The sequence below is a fragment of the Barbatula barbatula genome (genome assembly GCF_947034865.1).
Source record: "Barbatula barbatula genome assembly, chromosome: 2".
In the NCBI taxonomy this organism is placed as follows: Eukaryota; Metazoa; Chordata; class Actinopteri; order Cypriniformes; family Nemacheilidae; genus Barbatula; species Barbatula barbatula.
Window position 1 is genome coordinate 2,070,328 of NC_136767.1, and position 21,802 is coordinate 2,092,129.

General features: G+C 38.4%; 3 protein-coding genes across 5 annotated transcripts; 2 read left to right on the forward strand and 1 right to left on the reverse strand.

The window, feature by feature from the left end:
- Nucleotides 1-247: 247 nt before the first annotated feature.
- LOC306890418 (tetratricopeptide repeat protein 16-like) lies at nt 248-6,076 on the reverse strand (the record flags this gene model as incomplete). The annotated part of the gene is made up of 12 exons (XM_079450128.1): nt 248-403; nt 1,394-1,520; nt 1,726-1,862; nt 2,022-2,187; nt 2,270-2,411; nt 2,578-2,855; nt 3,518-3,732; nt 3,819-3,948; nt 5,353-5,453; nt 5,557-5,700; nt 5,870-5,960; nt 6,036-6,076. 12 exons carry the CDS (start codon nt 6,074-6,076, stop codon nt 248-250), a joined length of 1,728 nt encoding a protein of 575 aa, XP_079306254.1.
- A 363-nt stretch (nt 6,077-6,439) lies between these two features.
- On the forward strand, nt 6,440-11,522 carry slc2a8 (solute carrier family 2 member 8). Of its 2 annotated transcripts, XM_079451050.1 has the most exons (11): nt 6,440-6,546; nt 6,630-6,746; nt 7,046-7,208; nt 7,406-7,612; nt 7,850-7,949; nt 8,284-8,495; nt 8,673-8,822; nt 8,898-9,006; nt 9,098-9,262; nt 9,547-9,692; nt 10,385-11,432. In XM_079451050.1, the coding sequence occupies exons 2-11, from the start codon at nt 6,661-6,663 to the stop codon at nt 10,529-10,531; spliced, it is 1,485 nt and encodes a 494-aa protein (XP_079307176.1). In that variant the 5' UTR covers nt 6,440-6,546; nt 6,630-6,660; the 3' UTR covers nt 10,532-11,432. The 2 variants fall into 2 exon arrangements, with proteins under 2 accessions (XP_079307176.1, XP_079307175.1); XM_079451049.1 differs by having other exon boundaries at nt 6,455-6,746; nt 10,385-11,522.
- A 26-nt stretch (nt 11,523-11,548) lies between these two features.
- Nucleotides 11,549-15,185, forward strand: lcn15 (lipocalin 15). 2 transcript variants are annotated; one of them, XM_079486152.1, is made up of 7 exons: nt 11,549-11,996; nt 12,280-12,419; nt 12,507-12,583; nt 13,189-13,299; nt 13,372-13,473; nt 13,710-13,734; nt 14,268-15,185. In XM_079486152.1, exons 1-7 carry the CDS (start codon nt 11,895-11,897, stop codon nt 14,395-14,397), a joined length of 687 nt encoding a protein of 228 aa, XP_079342278.1. In that variant the 5' UTR covers nt 11,549-11,894; the 3' UTR covers nt 14,398-15,185. The 2 variants fall into 2 exon arrangements, with proteins under 2 accessions (XP_079342278.1, XP_079342279.1); XM_079486153.1 differs by having other exon boundaries at nt 11,585-11,996; nt 14,127-15,185.
- The last annotated feature ends 6,617 nt before the right edge of the window (nt 15,186-21,802 follow it).

Consider the following 21,802-nt stretch of genomic DNA (forward strand, 5'->3'; position numbering starts at 1 on the left):
GGGGAGGACTGAGCCATTAGTTGCAATTCGCTACCTCACCCCTAGATGCCGCAAAATTTCATACACTGGATCTTAAAAGGAATAGTTCCCTCCACAAAAACTGTCACTTATTAATCCCCAAGTCGTTCAAAACATACATATAGGACTCTTTCTTTTGTTAACACAAAAGACGATATTTTGATAAATGTTAAGGTGGTTTTGTGTCTATACAATGGAAGTCAATGGGATTCCATGTTCCATCAGACCTTCAACGGTTGAGCCCAAGACTCCTAAATTTCCTCCACACGTACGGACGTTCCTGAGTGTCAGGCTCTTCGCGTTCACGGGGCACAGAGGTCAGACGTGGCCGTTCACAGCGCAGGGGACGCCTCTGGTGTAACGCTTTCTTCACCGCTTGATTCAACTGACAGCATAAACAGAAGAGATTCAAGTCAGATTTAAGCTCACTAGGAATGTACACACATTAACCTGTAATATCGTAAGACACTAGAAAGATCTATGACTGGAGCAGCTACACTAATCTGTTATTTATTGCAGCTTTCACAATCGTATTTTGTAAAATTGGTCTCAAATACTAAATTAGCTTCGAAATGTTTTCCAAACTACCATTCCAAAATGTGGACTTTTTAATAGTTGTTAAAGAAAAGTGATTGGTAACTGCAGTTCGCTTCAGCCACAGATGGAATAGTGGGTATCATGTCTTCACAAGGAGAACAACAGACTTGTGGGTTTTGTGGAGAAATGTGTCTTTTAAAACCAAAGTTAGACTGTCGGGTAACATGATTCATTGCTAACTTCACACTTCATGACACACAACTGTTGTCAGCTATAATAAAAAAAGAAAAGTTTTTGCTTTGTAAACTTTAACACTTCATACAAATAATGTGCAGCATTGTCCATGTTTCGACTACGCTTATAATCACTTTATGCCACTTGGTATTTCTTTAAAGGGACAGTTCACCCAAAAATGAAAATTCGGTCATCATTTACTCACCCTCGAGTTGTTCCAAATCTGTATGAAAGTCTTTGTTCTGATGAAAACAGGGAAGATATTTGGAAGAAGGTTTCTAACCAAAAAGTTCTCGGCCACTATTGACTACCATGGTAGGAGAAATGACAATGGCAGTCAAAAATGCCCCAAAACTGTTTGCTTTCCTACCTTCTTCAAAATATCTTATAAGTAATTTTTCCTACTATGATAGTCAATGGTGGCCCAGAACTGTTTGGTTACAAGCATCGTTCTTCCAAATGTCTTTCTTTGTGCTCAACAGAACAAAGTAAATGAAACAGATTTGGAAGTCGGAGGCGAGTAATGATGCCCGAATTTTTTATTTGGGTGAACATAAAATTGTCATTGGTTCCAACCATCAATCAAATGTATAAGCGGCCATACCTGTTGTTTGCTCTGGACTAGTTTTCTGTCCTGTCCTGTCTGCATCTTCTGCTTTGGACCATCATCGGCCAGTGAAGCGTGCGGTGCAGTTTGGCTGTCATCTTCAACAAGGGCCATCTTACCAATTCTAAATGTAAAAAATGGTTGACCATGATTTTCATTTCTTAGAATATTTTACACTCACATTAAAAATACATATATGCACATTTTGGAGAATATGAGAAGAAATGACGCTAATGACATTGATGCTATTGCTTCAAACTGATAACCACATGAGTTTTATATTTTATATACAATTAATACATTCAAGTTATTGTTATGTTTTTACAAACCTTGACACTTTGGAGGCAGTCTGATTAAATGCTTTAATCTTGGACTTAAGCTGTCTTTTCACGGACTGCACAGTGACCTGGGACATGACGTCAGACAGAGAGCATCCTGGGAGCAGACGCGACAGCAAAGCCACCATCTAACCCAATATACGAACATCAGGTCAATCTGAAGACCAAAGACTTTTCATACATTCCGTTATAAGTAAAGTGATTCTATCATTGCCATTCATATTTTTTATATAATCATAAAAATAACACAATGGTTTTTCCTTCTTTATGTGATGTGAGATTCTTGCCTGCTCATTGGTGGGATCTAAGATAAGAACTCTGATGGCATCCTGCTTTGCTTCTTCCGATTTGCCTGTTTTGCTATAAGCTTTTGCTCGATTTTCATAGTACTGAACTACGGCAGGGTTGTACTTTATAGCCACTGAAAACGTGTCTGCTGCCTCTTGGTACTTCCTATAATAGACACATGACAATTATAAAAATGAATAAAAAGTAGTTGCAGAAATTAGTTTTCAGATGTATAAAGTTAATTTACTTGTTGTCGAATCTGTGCAGGCCCAGCGTGTCGTGAATGACAGCGAGTCGTAGCCGGATAGCCGTGTTGTCAGGATCCATCTCCTCTGCAAGCTGATAATCCGCCAATGCAAACATCCACTCGCACTGCTTATAAAAACAATCTGAGGGAAAAAGAGACCCGGGGACACACAGACAGAGATTTTCTCTGGATGATACACATTCTGGCCCATTCGTTTAAGCGATGCTCAAAAGAACCAAACTAGACATTTCATGAATTCTTGTTTTAATTCAGTCTCGATGCCATTCAAATGCCTCAACCGTACGCACCTCCTCTGTTGATGAACAGCGCACTCTGGTCTCTCTGCGTCTCTATGGCCTTGTTTAGCAGCACGACAGCTTCCCGATACAAACCCTTGGAGAAGCACTGAACTGCAAAATCATTGTACGTGAGCACCAGTTGGGTTTGAGCATCCTCTTCTAAAGCCCCTGAGATCTCCTGCTCCTCACCCTCAGGTGGTTCTTCTCCAACCCCGCACAAGTCAACTGCAAGAACAATGTCATTGATGGCAGCAGTGAAGTCTTTAAGGCGACGATACAGAATCCCCCTGGAAGAATGCAGATATGCGCACTTTATTGCTGTTTGCATTGCAAGGGAGACTGGGGCTAGTTGTCACACATGTACTCCAGTTGCCTAAATATTTCAATTAATTTTTTTAAATTAAACATAGTTCAATAAATGTATATTAATCTGTTATGACAATATGGCTTAAACGTTGTTACACTGTATGGTGTACATGTTTACTCAAAGTAAACTTCAAAGTGTGCTTTCATGTGCTAAAAAATTTGAGTTTTAATCTTATTCACTATCATTACGTCTATAAATTCACTTGTACTATAGTTTCAGTACAAACGTAAAACATAGATTCATACACAGAGTTTACTACAGTTTTTAAAAAATACTTTGCACTAAATTGCACTTTTTGTGGTAGAATTGAAACAGTGCACTAAAGCATACTACTAGCACATTGAATTAAGTATACTTACTGCTTCATACTAACTTACTACTTACAACATAAAGTATACTTACAAAATATATTTAACCTTAATTTAAGTTTGCTTAATCAAATGAACCTTATTTTTAAGATAACTTATAACAGTTGATGAATTTATGGCTACATGCCATAATATTATTTGTATTCAACCCAGAAAAACAGATCTCAACAGATCATTTGAGGGTGCTATAAATCCCCAGCTCACCCAGCCTTACCTAAAGAGATAGTAGTGTGCTTTACTGGGGTTATACTCCAGAGCTGTGTTTATTTTCCCCAGTGCATCTGAAAGCTCTCCCGTCAGCACTTTATCAACGGCTGCGTGATGAGAACGTTCCGCCGTCTCCTGCAGCCTCTTCAACAGAGCACTTGCCTCCTGACAACCCGGCTTCAGTCTGAGCGCTGATCTCACATCATGATAGCACAAAGTCATCTGGGGACACATATTGACCTCATACCTACGTATATATGTGATAGACTCTTAAATGGAAATCTCAAGGCTGAGAATAAGGAACTGACCTGATTCAGCTGCTGGTGTAGGCGGGCTCTTAAAGTAAAGAGGTCAGCTGAAGGGTCACATGTCTCCAGCCAGTTACTGACCAGACGAAGACAGTCCGAGTATCGGCCCAGAGCGGTCAGACAGGCCAAGCTACGAATTTTTATATAAAAAAAGGTTCTGATATTTGGTATTTGTGCGTTTGAACTGGCATTGCATTAGTTAACAAACCATCGAACTAATAAACTCACCTGTTAAACTATCATCTGCAAAAAAAGGACAGCTTTGTCCTTTTTTTGTAACTAATTTTATTAACTGCTCTAAGCCGGCCTACGATGACTTGTAAATCATATGTCAAGGTGATTTGTGGTCAATGATCACACAGGTTGAATGAAGTGAGGATGGAGCGCCACCTGTTGGCAATTTTAATGGCCGAAAATTCAGCTCAGCCATGATATTCTTAAAATATGATGTATATAATATTTCACACTTTAAAAAAAGAAAACAATTATTTTGTATTAAACAAATGCAGCCTTAGTGAGCATTGCATCTATTGTGTTGTGGTAGCTATTATTTAATAAATTGATAACACTAAGGTACCCTTTATGAAGCATTTATAAACGTATTCATTAATGAATAATAAGTCACTTACAAATGCATTATAAAGCAGTTATAAAGCAGTAACAAAATACCGGCCAAATAGTGAGCAGGTATAAGAAAAACAACATAACACCCTACAGTGTCCAATCTGATAGCCTATATTGCAAACCACATCAATATAATAATGACTCCGCTGTCGAGTCAAATAAATGATGAATAAATACATTTAAAGTGATGAAAAAACACATTGAGTTAAACATGGCTCACTATTTGGCAGGTATTTCGCTAGAATCCCTCTTTTTAATCATGCAGTTATAACTGCTTCATATTGCATTTGTAAATGACTTATTTATCATTAATGAACACATTTATAAATGCTTTATAAAGGATACCTTAATGTGTTACCAATAAATATTATGCACTGGTCATATAAATGTTAATAAAAGTTAGTTATTTTTGAGTTAGGTAGAAAACAAATACCCCTGTAGCCCCCAAAACGCTTGACCACAACGTTTCCCTTAAAAGGTTTTGTTGACAATTCGACCACTGATGAGAGTCATCTAAACCTAAAGTGTCATGTCTGCCACGTAAAGGGAGGGACAGTTCACCCAAAAATTTAAATTCATCATTCTTGAGTTGTACCAAATCTGTATAAATGTATTTGTTCTGATGAACACAGAGAAAGATATTTGGAAGAATGCTTGTAACCAAACAGATCTTGGCCACCATTGACATACCATAAAAGAAAAATGACAGTGGTAGTCAAAAGATCTGTTTGCCTTCAAATTTTTCCAACTATGGTAGTCAATGGTGGCCACGAAAGACATTCTTTCCGAATATCTTTCTCCGTGTTTATCAGACCAAATAAATAGAATGAAACTTAGAAGACGGACTTTTCCTTTTTGGGTGATCTGTTTCTTTAAGAGCTCTTAAATATCTGCTAAAACTTGCACTGACCTTCTCATGTGATAAGGCCGGAAAGCGGGTCTCATTTCCGCCGCTTTTGTGAAAGACTCCAAAGCCTCCCCAGACATCCCCAGATCATAGAGACACTGACCCTGCAGGAACATTAAACACACACACGACGCATAACCTTCCCTACATGATGTGTAAACTACATTGCTGTTATACCCCCCAACAGCTGTAGATGAAGGTCTGTACCTGCAGGTGGTAAATGAAGGCCAGTCTCTGAGAATAGACGTCATTTTGAGGTTCCAGCGTGCAGGTGTGTTTGTAATCCAGTGCTGAAGACTGAAAATCGCACAGCTGAAGATAAGCTTCTGCTCGCTCTACATAGATCTGTGTCTGCAGATGGGTTCAACACCAAAAACATTTACAGTTAAATAAGCGACTTACATTGCATTATACATAGGTATGTGCGTCATTAACGCAATATGCTCTTACCACACAGGAAAATGAAAAACATACATTTATATTTAGAAAAGAAGTGGAATAAATATTCATATATTCCTGCCTGTTGAGGCTGGAGCACTATGGCCTTTGAGAAGAAGGACACGGCCTTCTCGAACCGAAGCTGTGACATGGCATTGACACCTGCCTGGAAACTGTAAATACAAACACATTTGGCAGTAAGACTTCACTATAGAGCAGATGTAAGACTTGAATTACTCTTTGCTTACTGATCATCTGCTTTCTTTTTGATCAGGAGTTCCCCACTCATGTCTCGTCTCACCGAAAGGTCCTTCAGACATGAACTGAACGCATGAGAATGATTTCTTGCAAACCTCAGATTTACTCAAACTGTAAATATTTAAGACTTTTTTTGGCAAACCAAACACGCGTCGACAAAATCAACGCGCGCAATAGCGCCACGACCTTTGACAACATTTAGTTACTATGGGAACGCTTGAGTCACTCCCTCTAATCTTTGTTATCAAATGATTACTATTTTTAAAAATGCGATTTATTAAAGGAAATCTGTGATAGGTGTTTATAAGCATAGCTAAATCCGATTTATGTTGCATTATGGAACTTATGTTGCGCTCGTTGGCGAAACATCTCTGCTCTTATTTTGAAATCCACAGCAAAATAAAAGCTCTGTGCACTTCGAGGAAGTGTGTTTATTATTGGCAGCGTGCTCGTCAGCTGATCGCAATGAAAGTATTTCGCCGCATTCAGCAAGTTTAACAAGTGTGTCTTCAACGTATTGTTACGTATTTTTAACGAACCTTATGTTTCTGCCAATTATAATGAGAAATGGCGTGACATTTTAGTTATTACCGGCATTTTGCAAGTGAAGACAGGATGGATAATGATGGGGAGACCAGACCACTTTTGGTCAACGACGAAGAAAGATCAGAAGACAGATCAGAGCAGGACTCGTATCTTAAGTGAGTGTCTTCACTTTTGGGGTGTATTTCTACACCAAAATACTCAATTGAACGAACTGAACTTGTTTCTAATGTATTTCTCACTAATTTGACCTCCCCATAATGTTTTTTTCCATTTCAATCCCATATTGTTTAATATCGAATTGTTAAAGCTGTATAAAATAAAAAAAATGAAGAGTTATCATGTACGTTAGGTTCATTTTGTCCAAAGGAAAATTAATTTGATTACGGTAATTATTTAAATAAAGTTATTTGTTGTGATGTGAATGTATGACTATTCTTCATGTTTTCTTCACCAGTAAAGTTAAAAATGGAAAGTTATACATGGCCGCGTCGGCTGCAGTTCTGGGACCCCTGAGTTTTGGGTTCGTGCTGGGCTACAGTTCTCCTGCCATCCCAGAACTCACCAGAATCCAGGACCCCAAACTACAGCTCAGCACAGAGGAGGCGTCATGGTTCGGGGTGTGTGACCACTGGCTCCTGTTTTCTGTTTAGAGTTAATACTTACAAAATGTATTTTGGTTGCTGTGTACGTGTTTAAAAAACTAAACTCAAGCGCTTGAAATCAAGGGTTGAACCAGAGTCAACTCCGTTGGCGCAACTCTCTCTCTCTCAATGGCACCGGCTTGAACTTAATCCTGTATTTTTATGTCTTGCAGTCGGTGGTGACGATTGGTGCTGCACTCGGGGGTCTGCTGGGAGGATGGGTTGTGGAAAAGATCGGACGTAAGCTGAGCCTCATGTTCTGTGCAATACCCTTTATCTTTGGTTTTACTATCATCGTCGCTGCTCAGAATCACTGGATGTTATACGTGGGCAGAGTTCTCACTGGTCTGGCCAGTGGAGTCACTTCTCTTGTGGTACCTGTAAGTATTAACAGTTAACGTTCATGTGAGGCTTTTGGTGATGGTTTATTTGTTATCATTTTTGTTATTAGAAGTAATTGGCACTGTAAATTTATTGCAAACCCAGTTTAGCTGATAATCTGTCAGTTTAAAGTGTAGCCATTCTAAAAAAGAGTCTCAAGATCTGCGCTCAAAATCCCTTTTTGATTTTAGAGCCACAATCAATAATTTGACTAGTTTTCTTTAATACCTCACCAGCTTTACATCTCTGAAATGGCCCATGAGCGTGTTCGGGGCACTATCGGGTCCTGTGTACAGCTGATGGTTGTAACGGGCATTATGGGAGCCTATATCACAGGTGGAGTATAACTCTTTACACTTGTATTTGAAAACACTGGTCATGGCATACAATGTGCCTTTAAAAATTCATTCTCTAACATGAACTATATGTTCCAAGTAAGGGATTATGTAAATCCGGACAATAAACCCTGACCGAGTGATCAGAACCCCATTGGGAAGAAGGATGGGTCTTGAATCACCCTGACAGGGTTTATTTTGGCACAACAACAGACTGGATGTATTATCCCACTTATTACACGGCTAACTGTCACATGAGCAACTAATGGGTAAATTGATGAATGACGTGGATGAATAGCGATTTGAAGTATTTATTGGCAAGCCTTTCTTTTCAGGTTTGTTCCTGGACTGGCGGTGGTTAGCAGTCGCTTCATCCATCCCTCCCACCCTGATGCTGGTGTTCATGTGCTTTATGCCTGAGACCCCACGGTTCCTGCTGTCCCAGGGGAAGAGGAGGGAGGCAGAGGAGGCCCTGCGCTTCCTCAGGGGTCCCGATGCCCCAACACAATGGGAGTTTGCCAGAATAGAAGAAGCATATCAAAATGAGGTTGGTGTCACAAATGTAGCATTTCGGATATTGAAGATTGTTGATATATATTAATGAACTAATGTTTTCATATTAATAACTGTATTTATTTAAATTATTTATGATTTAATTGTTTTAAATTTAACAATATATGCATAAAACTGCTGTAGTTGCAAAGTCATGTGTGTTTGCTTACAGGAGCAAAGCTTCAGTCTGTCTGATCTGAAGGACCCCGGTGTTTATAAGCCGTTAGGGGTGGGCATAATGATGATGGTCTTCCAGCAGTTAACCGGCATCAACGCCATCATGTTTTATGCCGAGACCATCTTTGAGCAAGCTCATTTCAAAGTATGTCTGTTTGAATTCCTCATATCTTTATTGTATTATCGATGCTAAATGCCTGTGATAATGTTCTTTCCTAAGAGCAGCGATGTTGCCACGGTGATTGTAGCCGCCACTCAGGTGGTCTTCACAGCGGTCGCTGCTTTCGTCATGGACAGGGCTGGACGGAAAGTTCTCCTAATCTTGTCTGGTGAGCTTTATTGGTTTAGGAATAATATATTTACGCCACCATTTTTTTAATCAGAAAAACGATTCATCTCTATTTGTATGTGTCCCGCAAGGTGTCACGATGTGCGTCAGTGAGGTGGTGTTTGGTGTGTACTTCAAGTTGACTGTGATGAAGCACGATAACTCCACACTACTGAGTGCACTAACAGACGCCCCACAAGCGCCTCAAACAGATCTGGCCTGGCTTGCCGTGGGAAGCATGGGCCTCTTTATAACAGGTTAAAGAATTTATTTTTACAAAGATGATTCATAATCTTGAGGATCTGAATAAACTGATATCTGTATTTTAAAAACAATTGTCAAATGTAGAACGTTGAAAAAGTTTTTGGACTGTTAGTATAAGGTCTGGTCCACTTTTGGCATCTTCAGGATGTCATTGGAGTTTTTGTTTGCATATACAGTATGAATAGAAAAATGTATGTGCGTTTGAACTGTAAGCCGTCTGTGGTTGTTCTGTTTAGTGTTTGTTTAGAGACTGACGTTCATTAGTTTTGTTGACCAGGATTCGCTCTCGGTTGGGGTCCTACTCCATGGCTCATAATGTCCGAGATCTTCCCTACACGAGCAAGGGGATTGGGCAGCGCTTTATGCGTGCTTACCAACTGGACATGTGCTTTCATCGTCACCAAGACCTTCCAGAACCTCATGGTGAGCAGGATTATTATAGCTAGGGCTGTTGAACTATTATTTGCGATTAATCGCATCCAGACTAAACGTTTGTGTTTACATAATATATGTCTGTGAACTGTGTAAATTAATATTGGTTGCTTTTATAAAAACGTAGACATTCATGTACAGTATATATAAAAATTTAAAATTATTATATAAATGTATACATGCAAATATGTCCTAAATATATACATTTATGTGTACATGTATGTGTTTATAAATACAAACAGAAATATCCACAGTGCACAGACTAATATAGTGTAAACGCAAACTCTTATTCTGCATGCGCTTAATCGCAAATAATGGTTTTACAGTCCTAATTATAGTTAACCAAAACTAAGATATAAAACCATTTCTATTATTTTAAGTAAAATAAAATATATGCCTAAATGTAATTTCAAAACCTTATGGCTATATGAACCGTTGCATTGGCAATAGTCAAATAAAAGCACTAAAATTATTTATTGAAAATAAATGAAATCTAAACTAAATCTGAGTATAAACAAATATATAACGGCGATATGAAATATATATAACACATAATATATATGAACATACAAATAAATGCCATTCCATAAAAAGCCTCTGATGGTTAGTTGATGGTTTTATTTTTCCCCCGGGTAATATCAATATCGTGGTTTTAATTCTCTGATAAATAATTTCTCTTTCAGGATCTGATATCCAGTGCAGGAACCTTCTGGATGTTCTCGGCACTGTGTGCGCTCAATGTCATCTTCACTGCTATGTTCGTCCCTGAAACCAAAGGCAAAACTTTAGAAGAGATTCAAGCCCATTTCAAGGGAACTTACGTACGATGAACACACATTATTTTTTGTCGGTGCCAACACTAAACACGTTTAGCAAGTGAAGCGAATCCATTCAATCCTGTTGAAGTTACTGATCAAAAGTGTCCGTTTGATTAAATGCTCTTGTGGTGTAAAGCTGTTCATTTGACATAAATAGTGCATGATCTGGACTTATTAACAAATGACTGTCACTTTCTGTTGATGCATGATTTTTGGTTTAATTTAGCCTGTGTTTTATATTCAAGTATGTTTTTTTGAATTGATCTGAATTCTAGATCCACAGAAAACCCAATCTTTTATCAACATTAAGCTAACTGGTTTTTATTTTTGTAATAAATTCATGGAATGGTGCATAACTTCAGAAGTGAGAAGTTTGAAGAAATGTAATAATTGTTTTATATAAAATGTTATAAACGTAACTATAAGCTGTTTTATGTGTGCAACATCCATGATGCAAAGTGTACTGGGAATACAATAAAAAGGTGTTGAATTCTTGAAAGGTTTAGGGTTTAACTAATGGTCACTGAACTATTTTGGGAGTGAACTACATTAAAACTGAACTGTAAAAAGTAAAGGCACACACTGTTTATTTTTTTTTCAGCGTTTTGTGTATTGTTTTCTATTAGATCTGACCTCCATGTGTTATCTTTTTTTTATTAATTACATTCATTAATTCTCATTATCACTATGGATTAATATAATTCGTATTGCATTGTTCCTAAGGTTATAATACTACTAAGCTTATTTTCAGAACAAATGTTTCTAACAGTATTTTATCAAATGTATTGGGATATTTGACCGCTCTGTGCTTGTGTGGTCTCATTAGAAGCATATGTGCGACTTGTGTAAATAAAGCCGGCTTGTCCTGTCTTAAAAGCAGACCTCCTGTATTCAATCATTATATGTCTGTGTTTAATCTAAGGCTTTAGGCGATGTATGTGGTCTGTAAATCCTCTGTTTGTGTTATAACCTTTGTGTTTGTAATGGAGTGGGCCGGTGTAGGTCAAAGTCCGGGGCCGTCTGACACCCACAGTCTGTCCCTCTACAGGAACGTTTGAAAGCATAGTCGCTCATAGACCTTTTTATGCGATATAAATGTAAAGTGCATGCTGTTGTCAGATTCTGTCATAACCTTTAAACCTCCAGAAACAGTGATATTGATCTCCATTGCTGCATTGACATAACCCTTCCTATTAAGCGCTATAGGACGGTTGGAGCGCCGTGATGTGTGTTGGGGGCTGGCTTCTACCGCTTCACAAACATTCTCTTCTGTTGGCAGATATAAAGTCCTGGAGCTTCCCCAAAGCTTCACTGATATGACTTCAGTGTTGCATTAAGCATTTAATCATTTCTAAGGACCGTGTGATCTTTCAGCATGATTTTGGCATTAGCACTTTTTCTTTGTGTGCTGTTGGGGACACACGGTTTCAACACACAACATCCTATTGAACCGCAGGCAGACTTTGATCTGGAGAAAGTGAGTAAATGTTGTTGTTTTGCAGAGAGAGATGTCCTGTTCCGTACGGTAAAATAGTTCATAAAAAATTTGGGAATTCTGTCATCATTTACTCACCCGCATGACATTTAAAACCTGTATGACTTTGGTAACCAAACAACACCGGAACCCATTGACTTCCGTTGTGTGGACATCAAACCACTGGGACATTTCTCCAAATATCTTCTCTTTTTCATGCGTGTTTTTCATGACACGAGGGGAAATAACCAATGACTTTTTGTAACCTTTAACTGTTTATTCTCAGTTCACAGGTGAATGGTACCGACTTGGAGTTGCAGATGAGTCAAACACATTCGCCAAGTTAAAACACCATTTGAAGGTTTCTAAAGGTTTTTTGGTACAAGATGCCAATGGAAATGTGAATCTGACCATGTGGACCATGAGGTAGACATCTTTGCTCAAACGATAAGTGTAAAACGTGATATCTGTCTGAACCTCAAGCTATTTCTGTGTGTGTTTTTTAACTACCAGACCATATGGATGTTCGATCAGTGTTTATTCGTATGAAAAGACAGACGTTCCGGGAGCTTTTACATATTTCAGCAAAAGTAAGCTCTATTTATTCTCTCAATCTCTTCATTTTGCATCTTAGCTCATATATACTCGGATATGTGACATTTATTCATCTGTAAATCATTTGTATGTTCTGTACACATTCCTTCGCTCTACCAAAGAAACTACTAGAACTAGTACCAGACAGATTATACTATACGCTGTAAGAACAGACATTTTCCCTGTAAAATTACACTTTCCCCCCTGTTTTTTTGTGAATTCGTGGTCTTTTCTGTAATTTTACGGTTTCTGACCGTATTTCAAAAAATATTTTTAAATCTGTAAAAAAAACTGTAAAAGTTTACATTTTACATGGAAATTCTGTAAAGAAATAACAGAAAACAGCGCATGTAAAAGTCAATTGATTTTACTTGGTTTCACATTTATAGTACAGAGAAATTTTAATGTAGTCATTTTTACAATAAGTGTAGATATAAAATAATGAACAAAATTCAATACTTTATTAAAGTAATAATATAAATCCTATACAATAAATAAGCTATATTATTTATTCTATTCTGTATTATGTTATTGTTTTTATTTGTATTAATATTATTTGTGTTCGTATTATTATGCATTTCACTTTTTTTGTCATGTGAAGGACAAACAATAATAAAAGACATCACCATGGTGGAGACCAATTACACCGATTACAGTTTGGTCCTTAAATACAAAAGCATGGACAAGGAGTACACTCAGTTAGCTCTGTACGGTAAGTCAGCAATGCTTTATATCACCAGCGCTGTCTTTGACTCATTCATGAAAAACACTCTTCTACTTTTAGCACGATCAGCCACACCAGCACCAGAAGTGATTCAGAAATTCAGATCCTTTGCATTGACACTGGGATTTTCCGAAGAGTCAATTATGGTTCCAGCGGACATTGGTGGGTTTTCATAATATATATCACCAACACGAACCGTAGATCTAAAATAAGATCAAAGAAATGGTTCTCCTCTGTGTAACGTGGTGACCTTAAACAGGGCCTCCAAAGTTTGCTGAATTAACAAAACAACATGCACACGCACACAGAGAGAGAGAGAGAGAACACTTCTATGTCACTTAATCTTATGGTTTTGGCATCTTAATATAATAAAAAACAAATGTATTTGTGTTTTTCAGATCCCTGTCCCAATCTTGAATCAAGGTAAGGATTTAGACTTCACGATATGCAGTGCAAGGGAGACGAGAGCTGGTTGTCTGTACCTTGTCTTGGTTACAAAAACAAGCAAAAAACTGTTTAATATATTTCCACTGCCATTGCCCACATAAAAAGAGAAATTCATTTGACACTTGGACTTTTGTGACAACTTACCCCCAACAGCAGGGCAACATAAGGTCAAATGTCACAACATTAAAGACTAAAGTCTCTTTTTTGGCTCATTTTGAAAGCAGAGCTAGATTCCTAGATGTGAACGTTCTGTGTGACAACAAGCCCTGGTCTCCCCTACAGCTGAAATATGAGGGTCTGCATAAGAACACATAGTAAATCGTGTTTTATGTCATCTAAAATCTACACCACTGTTCACTCACCTGCAGGAATACAGCAGAATTCAGAGAGGAGAAATCTGCACAAACAACTAATCAATCAATCTTTGGCACTGTTTCCAATGTGTGATCTGTCTAATGTTCTTTAATAGGTAACTTTATAACTAACTCTATACTTTCGCCATCTTTCAGCCAGCTGTGGACCTTTGGTTACATATACTCGGTTTTGTTACACATTTGGTCAACAGTGTTTGTTTTAACGAAAACAGTCGTTGAAGAAATGCAACTATATAACATCAGCAAAGCATTCGTTAACCACTAGGTGGCACTGTTGTTACGGAACACCATCAACCAGAAGACACTTTTTGACAGACACTTGTTTACAAAAGACAATGTTGCTAATAATGGAGATATGACACTGTTTAATCTTCATCAGATCATTTATGTCAAGTGATTATTGTTCATTTACACAGTATTTTCATATGTTCAATAAGCTGTAATGTTTTTTACCATCATAACATCAGTTGCCTTCGAAGGGTCGCCACGTCTTAAAATACACACATTTTACACAGATTATTATTTGTGTAACACTTGCGAGTTGTATGCGTAAAGTTATAAATTCAATGGAACTGTGCACATTTCTCAGTTTATTAGGTTCATTTATATGATGATATTCCTATATATAAAATGCAATAACATGGTTTTATGCACATGCTTTGTTTAGACAGAAATAAAGATGTAATGATGAATCCACGTGAAACTCGTAGTTTTTAAGATCTGTTTATATATCTATGTTTATATACAAAATGTCCCTTTAAAAAGATATGGTGCTGAATGGAGAAAACACTGGCCGGCATTATTTGGTAAACTTCGGGGAATATAGGTTTTATATGAATATACAAAAAAACAGGAAAAAAGTTAACATTAAATAATGGAAGTAAATGTTGAAAACAGTTATTAATACTTTTTATCCTTTTTTAAATAAAGCAGTCATTTCAGGCATTTGACTTTGCTTTGTGCATTTCTTTTTAGAGATTATGCCCGTACAGTGAATAAATACTGTATTTTTACCGTGCATTTATTCATGTAAATAAAATGTGAATGTTGGTCAGCTGTGGTCCTATTTTTGTGACATCATCAGTCAATCAATTAGTCAGTCAATCAATCAATTAACCAAAGCCTGAAAAGCATTCCTACACTATCATTACTTGTCATCAACAACTGATGGGTCGCTTATTTTAGGCCTTTGGTCTGTCACCATATAAAGCCTCTTTGGGGTCTTCCATCCTTTTCTTCTTTTCCTCCCTTTTACATGCCCCTCCCCCATTCTCCACTTTCACCCAATTACCCCCCCCCCAGACTGCTCCCCCACCCCATCCCTTCTACAGAGTCGGAGTGCCATTATGCTGCGGTGGGTGAAGGGAAGGAGGGGATAACAATGAAGATAATGAAAGCATGCGGTTAGAAGCTTGTGAATGGCCCCATTCAGCAGAGCCAGCCAAACAGAAAAGCAGCTCGGCTCTCCCAAACCCAGAAGTTTCACTTAGTACAACTGGCTCTTTATCCCCCGTAATTACGCGCCGGTGTATACATACATGCATACGGCACACTTACCACTGCACAACACAAATGCACGTATCCACAACCTATCGGTAAATGTGTGATGGACGTTCATTTATTGTAATATCTGTTTTTCCACTTTTACTTTGAAGTTTTATGTGAGCAAAATCAAATGCACAATGCAGTAAAACCGGTTAAATGATCCACAACAATGAACTTTTGGGGCTATACCAGTCACCTGAAAGAAATCGTTATAAAATAAGTTTAAGGTATCATTTGTATTATTATTATTTATTTTCCCTGCTTTTAGGACTGTGCAAGTTCCCCAAAAATTTAACGATTATTATCATTCTTCTTCTTCGAATTATTATTACTATTATTATATCACGTTCTTTTTTCTTGCACAGTCTACAGAGAGTTCACTACTTGCTCTATGTTCCTCTGTGTTTGTGATTTTGTGTGTTTTTCCACTTTTCAAGTTACTAAAAGTGTGCAATATCAAATGCACATGCAATAAAACTGATCCATAATTATTATTATTATTATTAATGATATTATTGCTATCAAGTTTTTTCTTGCACAGTCTACTTGCTCTATATTCCTCTCACTTCTGTATATGTGATAAATAAAAATCTTATATCTTGCATACTTGCTTTGGTTTTCTTTGTTGACACTCCTGTTGTGCACCCCGTGTGTTTTACACTGAAACTCGGATGAAGCATTTCTGCCCACGCCGTCCTTCACGAAATACGGCTTGGCTCGTGGCCTCGCAGCCTGTTATCTCACAGATGTGTAACCCCGTCCAAAAGCGTCTGCACGTATTAATCAAAAGGAAACCCTCAGACACACACACATATACACGGGCCGAGCTGTGTGTCAGTATTTGGAGAAAGGAGGCTCCATATGGGCACTCCTGCATCTCTTTTCTGTGCTGGCAGCCAGGCAGATGTCACATGGTCTAACAGGTCACCATGCACAGACATAAGACGAATAGCTGTGCTGTACAGACCCCATGGGGCCCGTCAGCCGTCTGCCAGCAGAGTCCCCCACTTCACCCCATTTTCTCCACCACACGTACACTCACACACACACACTACGTGTTAGTTTTGCATGTTTAACCCCCTTATGTTTACTACATTTATCTTTATTAACACAATCTTGCAATGTTATTTAAATATTTGTTTCTTAGGTATCGTGCTTTTTGATGTTGTCTCGTTCTAGTTTTATTTTGAATTGCATGTGCATCCGTGCATTTTTCAACTACAGATGGTTTCAGCGGCAACAACATCTACTTCCAGTTTTAATTTAGTTTAAAAGTCCAACGTGTGTGGACAGAAATGCAATATAATATAAATAATCATGTCTTCAGAGCTGTATAAAGACCTTACATAATGAAGCGTTATGTTTTTATTACCGTAGAATGAGCTATTTCTATCTCCATACACAGCGGGTCCCCTTACATGAAATTGGCCTTGTTGTTTCTACAGTAGCCCTAAACGGACAAACTGCTCTACAGCGTGTTTCATAAATACGTTATCTCCTTTGGCAAAGAAGAGAAAACGTGACGACATCTTTGTCTTGTGTCAGCCGCCGTAGTGCTTCGAAAGGGAGGGGTGGATTGAGCCGTTGGTTGCAATTCGCAACTTGACCCCTAGATGCTGCTAAATTTTATACACTGGACCTTTAATACAAGTAATATACAATTCAATATTAATATAAATTAATATTCATCTTAAACGAAATATTATCATACTATACACTCGCCAATCTGAACACAGACGGGAAGTCAACCAGGCACGGACATCCGATTGAATCGTCTATAGAAGGCAAACACGATATTGGCGCCATACAGTTGCAAAGAGTTAAAACCCTCAATAAGAAAGATAACACGATAATGTGTCTCATAGATATTACGTTTGATAGGTTTGGATATATAAAACAACAGAAAGGAGGTTCCAGTTTTTAGATATTTTTTTAAGTTATTGCCGATGCCCAAGAATTCTTGGTTGTGTTTCAGTTTAGTATCAATTTAAGTCTAAAATACTATATTTTCAGTCCGGACTTGTTGCAGAAAGTCTGTGTCAGTCTGCAGATTTGATCAGTAGCGTATTCCAGCCATTAGTCTCAGACATTTCTCTTTAAATTGTTTAGGAGAAAAAAAAGTTACAAATGAGACAATTGTTAAAACACGTGAAGAATATAGAGGTGTGTAATGAATGTATATTTTATGGAGGTAAAATCATCTGGATTCGGGCAATTCTGATAAGAAATGTTCATATTGAGATATTCAATAATGCTGACAAATCTGAGCTCAGTGTTGAGATCTCGTCTGCAACTCTAATGGAGAGTTCACAATCCATTAAGCACACACCTGGTAACCTTTTTTGTTCCTTGAGGGGAAACTTCATGACACTACAGCTGGTCAATAGACAGTTACAAGCCAAGTTTAGCATCATACGTTTGCAAATGATCTGAAATATGTTTGCGGCCTCCATAGATCTCCCGATCCTTCCTCAATCTAGTGCCAAAACATCCAGCATGAAAAACATTTCCGCGTGCGGTCGAAATAACACAACACGCACGTTACCGCACATAAGCACCAGCTTTCTCAGGCCTGAAGGGTTGGATCGGGGTGACTTTACACACCTTTGAACACCCCTTTTCGGGGCATGGTGTGAAATGGATTTAAATGAGAAAGCGGAGGTCATGAGAGGAGGTGCGGAGGCGAAGGGAGGGAAAGGAACGAAGGGAACAGGGTGGAATAAGCCGACAGGAGGGTAGAAGAAAAGGAGGTGTGTGGATTTTCCATTTGTAAAAAAATAACCATGGCCACTGGTTATTGAGTTGCATGAGAAGGATCTCCCTTTCTCTCTCGCCTGCGCCCTCTCTCATTACCATAGCAGCTGCAAAGCTGTGTGCGTGAGCGTGCGAAGGGAGGGGGTCCGGGTCGGGCAGCGTGACTTAGGCAGGGGCACCCATCAATGGTAGGCCGTCTGGAGAATGAATAGAGGCGCACAGAGTTGAGCTGGACGAACAAAAGGGAAGAGGGGAGAAGAATGGGCGAGTGAATGGGGCGGCTTGTCACTGCGAGCCGCGGCGCACAAAATGGAGTGAAATAGTGAAAGAAAGTTAAAAGGAGCAGAGGGCACGCAAGGATTGGCCTGGCCACCTGTCTCTCTCGCTGGCTGTCTTTTGGCCCTTCTGTCAATGGTGGGACTAAAAGTTGGACGTGTGAGAACGCCGTCGGGAAATGCAGCGCAAGCGGCGTGCGTGCTTTGAGGAGAAAGCTTTTGATTGTTTTGTAAACAGCTGATGGGACGCCACGTCAAAATTTGATTCCGTGATGCAATTTTGATGTCCATCGTAATGCTGATGGGGTGCAATTCAAACAATCGCAAACGCACATTCTCGTATTCTGTTATAGCTCATTTTTGGGTTATGGTCAAACCCAAATTGATCCTAAGTGACTTTCAGTGCGTGGAGGTTTTACATTTTATTGGCGTGTGCATTCCCTAGGTATCCAAGTCATGACCTTGGTGTCATCATCATACTTTTCATATGTAATCTGCAATAAGCTAAAATAGACTATAATATTTTTTTACATTCTTATTTGGCACACGGATGTCGAATACAGTGCATCCTTTAAGGCTGACTCTTCAATCTTTTGCAAGTTGGTGCAAGGTTCCTCAAAGTAAACCTTGGGGCAAGAGCAAGCCAGAGATCGGTATGTCATACCAGAAGTAAACATCAGCTATTACTCAATGCAGTTCAGGTAAATGCCTGCCTGAAGTGTCACTTCCAGCAACTAGCGTTTATGTTACATTGACACAGCCAAGAATTCATTCCTGTATTTCAATAAATTGAACATTACACTTTAAGCTCTAAGCTGTGGGTTTGAATCTCACGTTTGCTGATTAAAACTAATCAAAAATATCCATTATTACTTGTTTACTTGTCAATATGTAACGTATAAATGCAAGTAGCATTCCGGTTTTTTTTCTATAGCATGTTTTCACTTGGCACTTTAGGCCCCTATTGCATAAAATGACCACTGTCGTCATGACAACAGTTCATTTCGTTAAAATTTCCTGACTTCAATTTTGTATGCATAATCAATCCGCCTTCACAAGTTATGTCAACTGAGTATTGAAGTTGCTGTAATTTAAATAAATAATAAGTTGGATTTGCAGATCGGAAAAAGTCAAATGTAAAAATCTTTAGAAATGTCTTCCCATGTAGCGCAGATAATTGATTTAATGTTGAATCAATGTTAAATTCTCAACCTGGAGATCTGGAAAAACACCAATTTGATTTTCAATGTAACTGTCACTCATTTATACGAGTTCAAGATAATGTTAATAAAAGTAACTTTTTCGTCCTGCGCTTAACCTCAACATATTTGTTATTTTGATGATGGATATTTGTTATTTACTGTAATGGATGTAATGGCTTTAACTTTACGACAGGTGTGACAGAATTGTGTGTGTAAAGGTGAACAGCTTTTCCTAACAGCAGATCGTGTTTTATCTAATTTCTTTGCGTCCAAACTATTGTTCAGCAGAAGGTAACAGCGGGTACATGTTACAACATCTGCTTTAGGCATGAGAGGAATTTCTTTTAAATTATAAAAACATATTTTCGAGATTTTCCCGATTAATTTATCACAATCACTTGTCTTTCTTGGAACGAATGAGGCGCTCAGTTGCTCCTGAGGCATATTAGGAGTCAGTCTGACTCCGGGAACAAAAACAATCCATAAGAATCTTCATTCCATGACAGAGCCGTGTGCAAGTCTCTGCATCACACCAGCATATTTCCAACCACAGAATTTAATATCTAAAATGCCTTTGTACAAAATACAGCAAGCAATATCTTTGCATGTGACCACTTACATCCTTTCAAACATAAACAGCTAAACAAATATAAAAACATGACAAAATGACAATTCACGGAAAGCATTATGAGAGGCCTCACATCCAAACACAATATTCCAAAAATAACATTTTAAAAGTTGGTCCAAAACAAAATACATCACAGTCATTTGACTTTTATCTCGATCAAAGAAGTAACTTTTACTTTCATGTCATAAATGTTATGGCATTATCAAGTAAAGACTTGTGCATTGTGCAACGTCTGGTTACACTGGTTTTTACCATGTAGCACCCCCCTTAAAAAGAGGAGGATGGGACTTCAGATAAGAAGTGCTCCAAGATTTCTGTCTGGACACTTTACTTGGATGTTCTCCCATCATCGTGTCAACAGGACACGCATAACAGTGCCTTTAAAACAGTTGTTATGCATGTGTTTGAGAGACATTCAAGCAGAGTGTTTTACAAAATTATACATACAGTAATTCAATTCGCAGGCATATAAATGCCTTTATAAAGAATGAGTGAACACCACCCTGGAGCTTTCATACATTAAGAATCGTTTTTCCATTTAGAAAAATAGTATCTTTAAAAGTTGGCACGACACCAACAAGTTATAAAACAGCCATCAGTGCAATATTTAAAACATTCTCAAGTATAAGTGATGCATATTTCCACACTGGCTTTGAAGCGTTCCCAAAGTCGCGACGTTTGGACACCTTACCACGTCATGCCTGAGTTGGCGCTGGTTCTGAGACGAAAGGGCCTGTATGGGACAGCTCACCCACAAATGAAAACTTCTATGCCCCTCGATGTCATTCCATACCCTTATGACTTATTTTTATTGATATACGTTGGAAACCAAACAACATTGGACCCCATTGACTAGCCAACGTATGGACACAAAAGCACATTTCTCAAAATATCTGCTTTTGTGTTCAACAGAACATAGAGTCATATACAGGTCTGGAGAGGCATGTGGGTCAATAAATGACATCGCTGTCCCTTTAAACCACTGTTCTGTGCACTCAACATCTGGATGACAAAACAGTGAGATTGCCCTTGAAATGTGAGGAGTTTGACATTTACCATGGGAGCTTCTCTAAAATGAAGCTGTGTTACAAATGTGAGAAGTTCAATTCGAATGGGAGCTCAGACCAGCAACGATACTGATGCCAAAATCCAGGCCTGCGTGGTAGTGTCTGGGCCAGATAGTGTATAGTCTTGAAGATTATAATTTAGGAGATAAGAAATTGAACATCCTGAATTGTCCAAGGTATACTAACCTGCGATGTCATC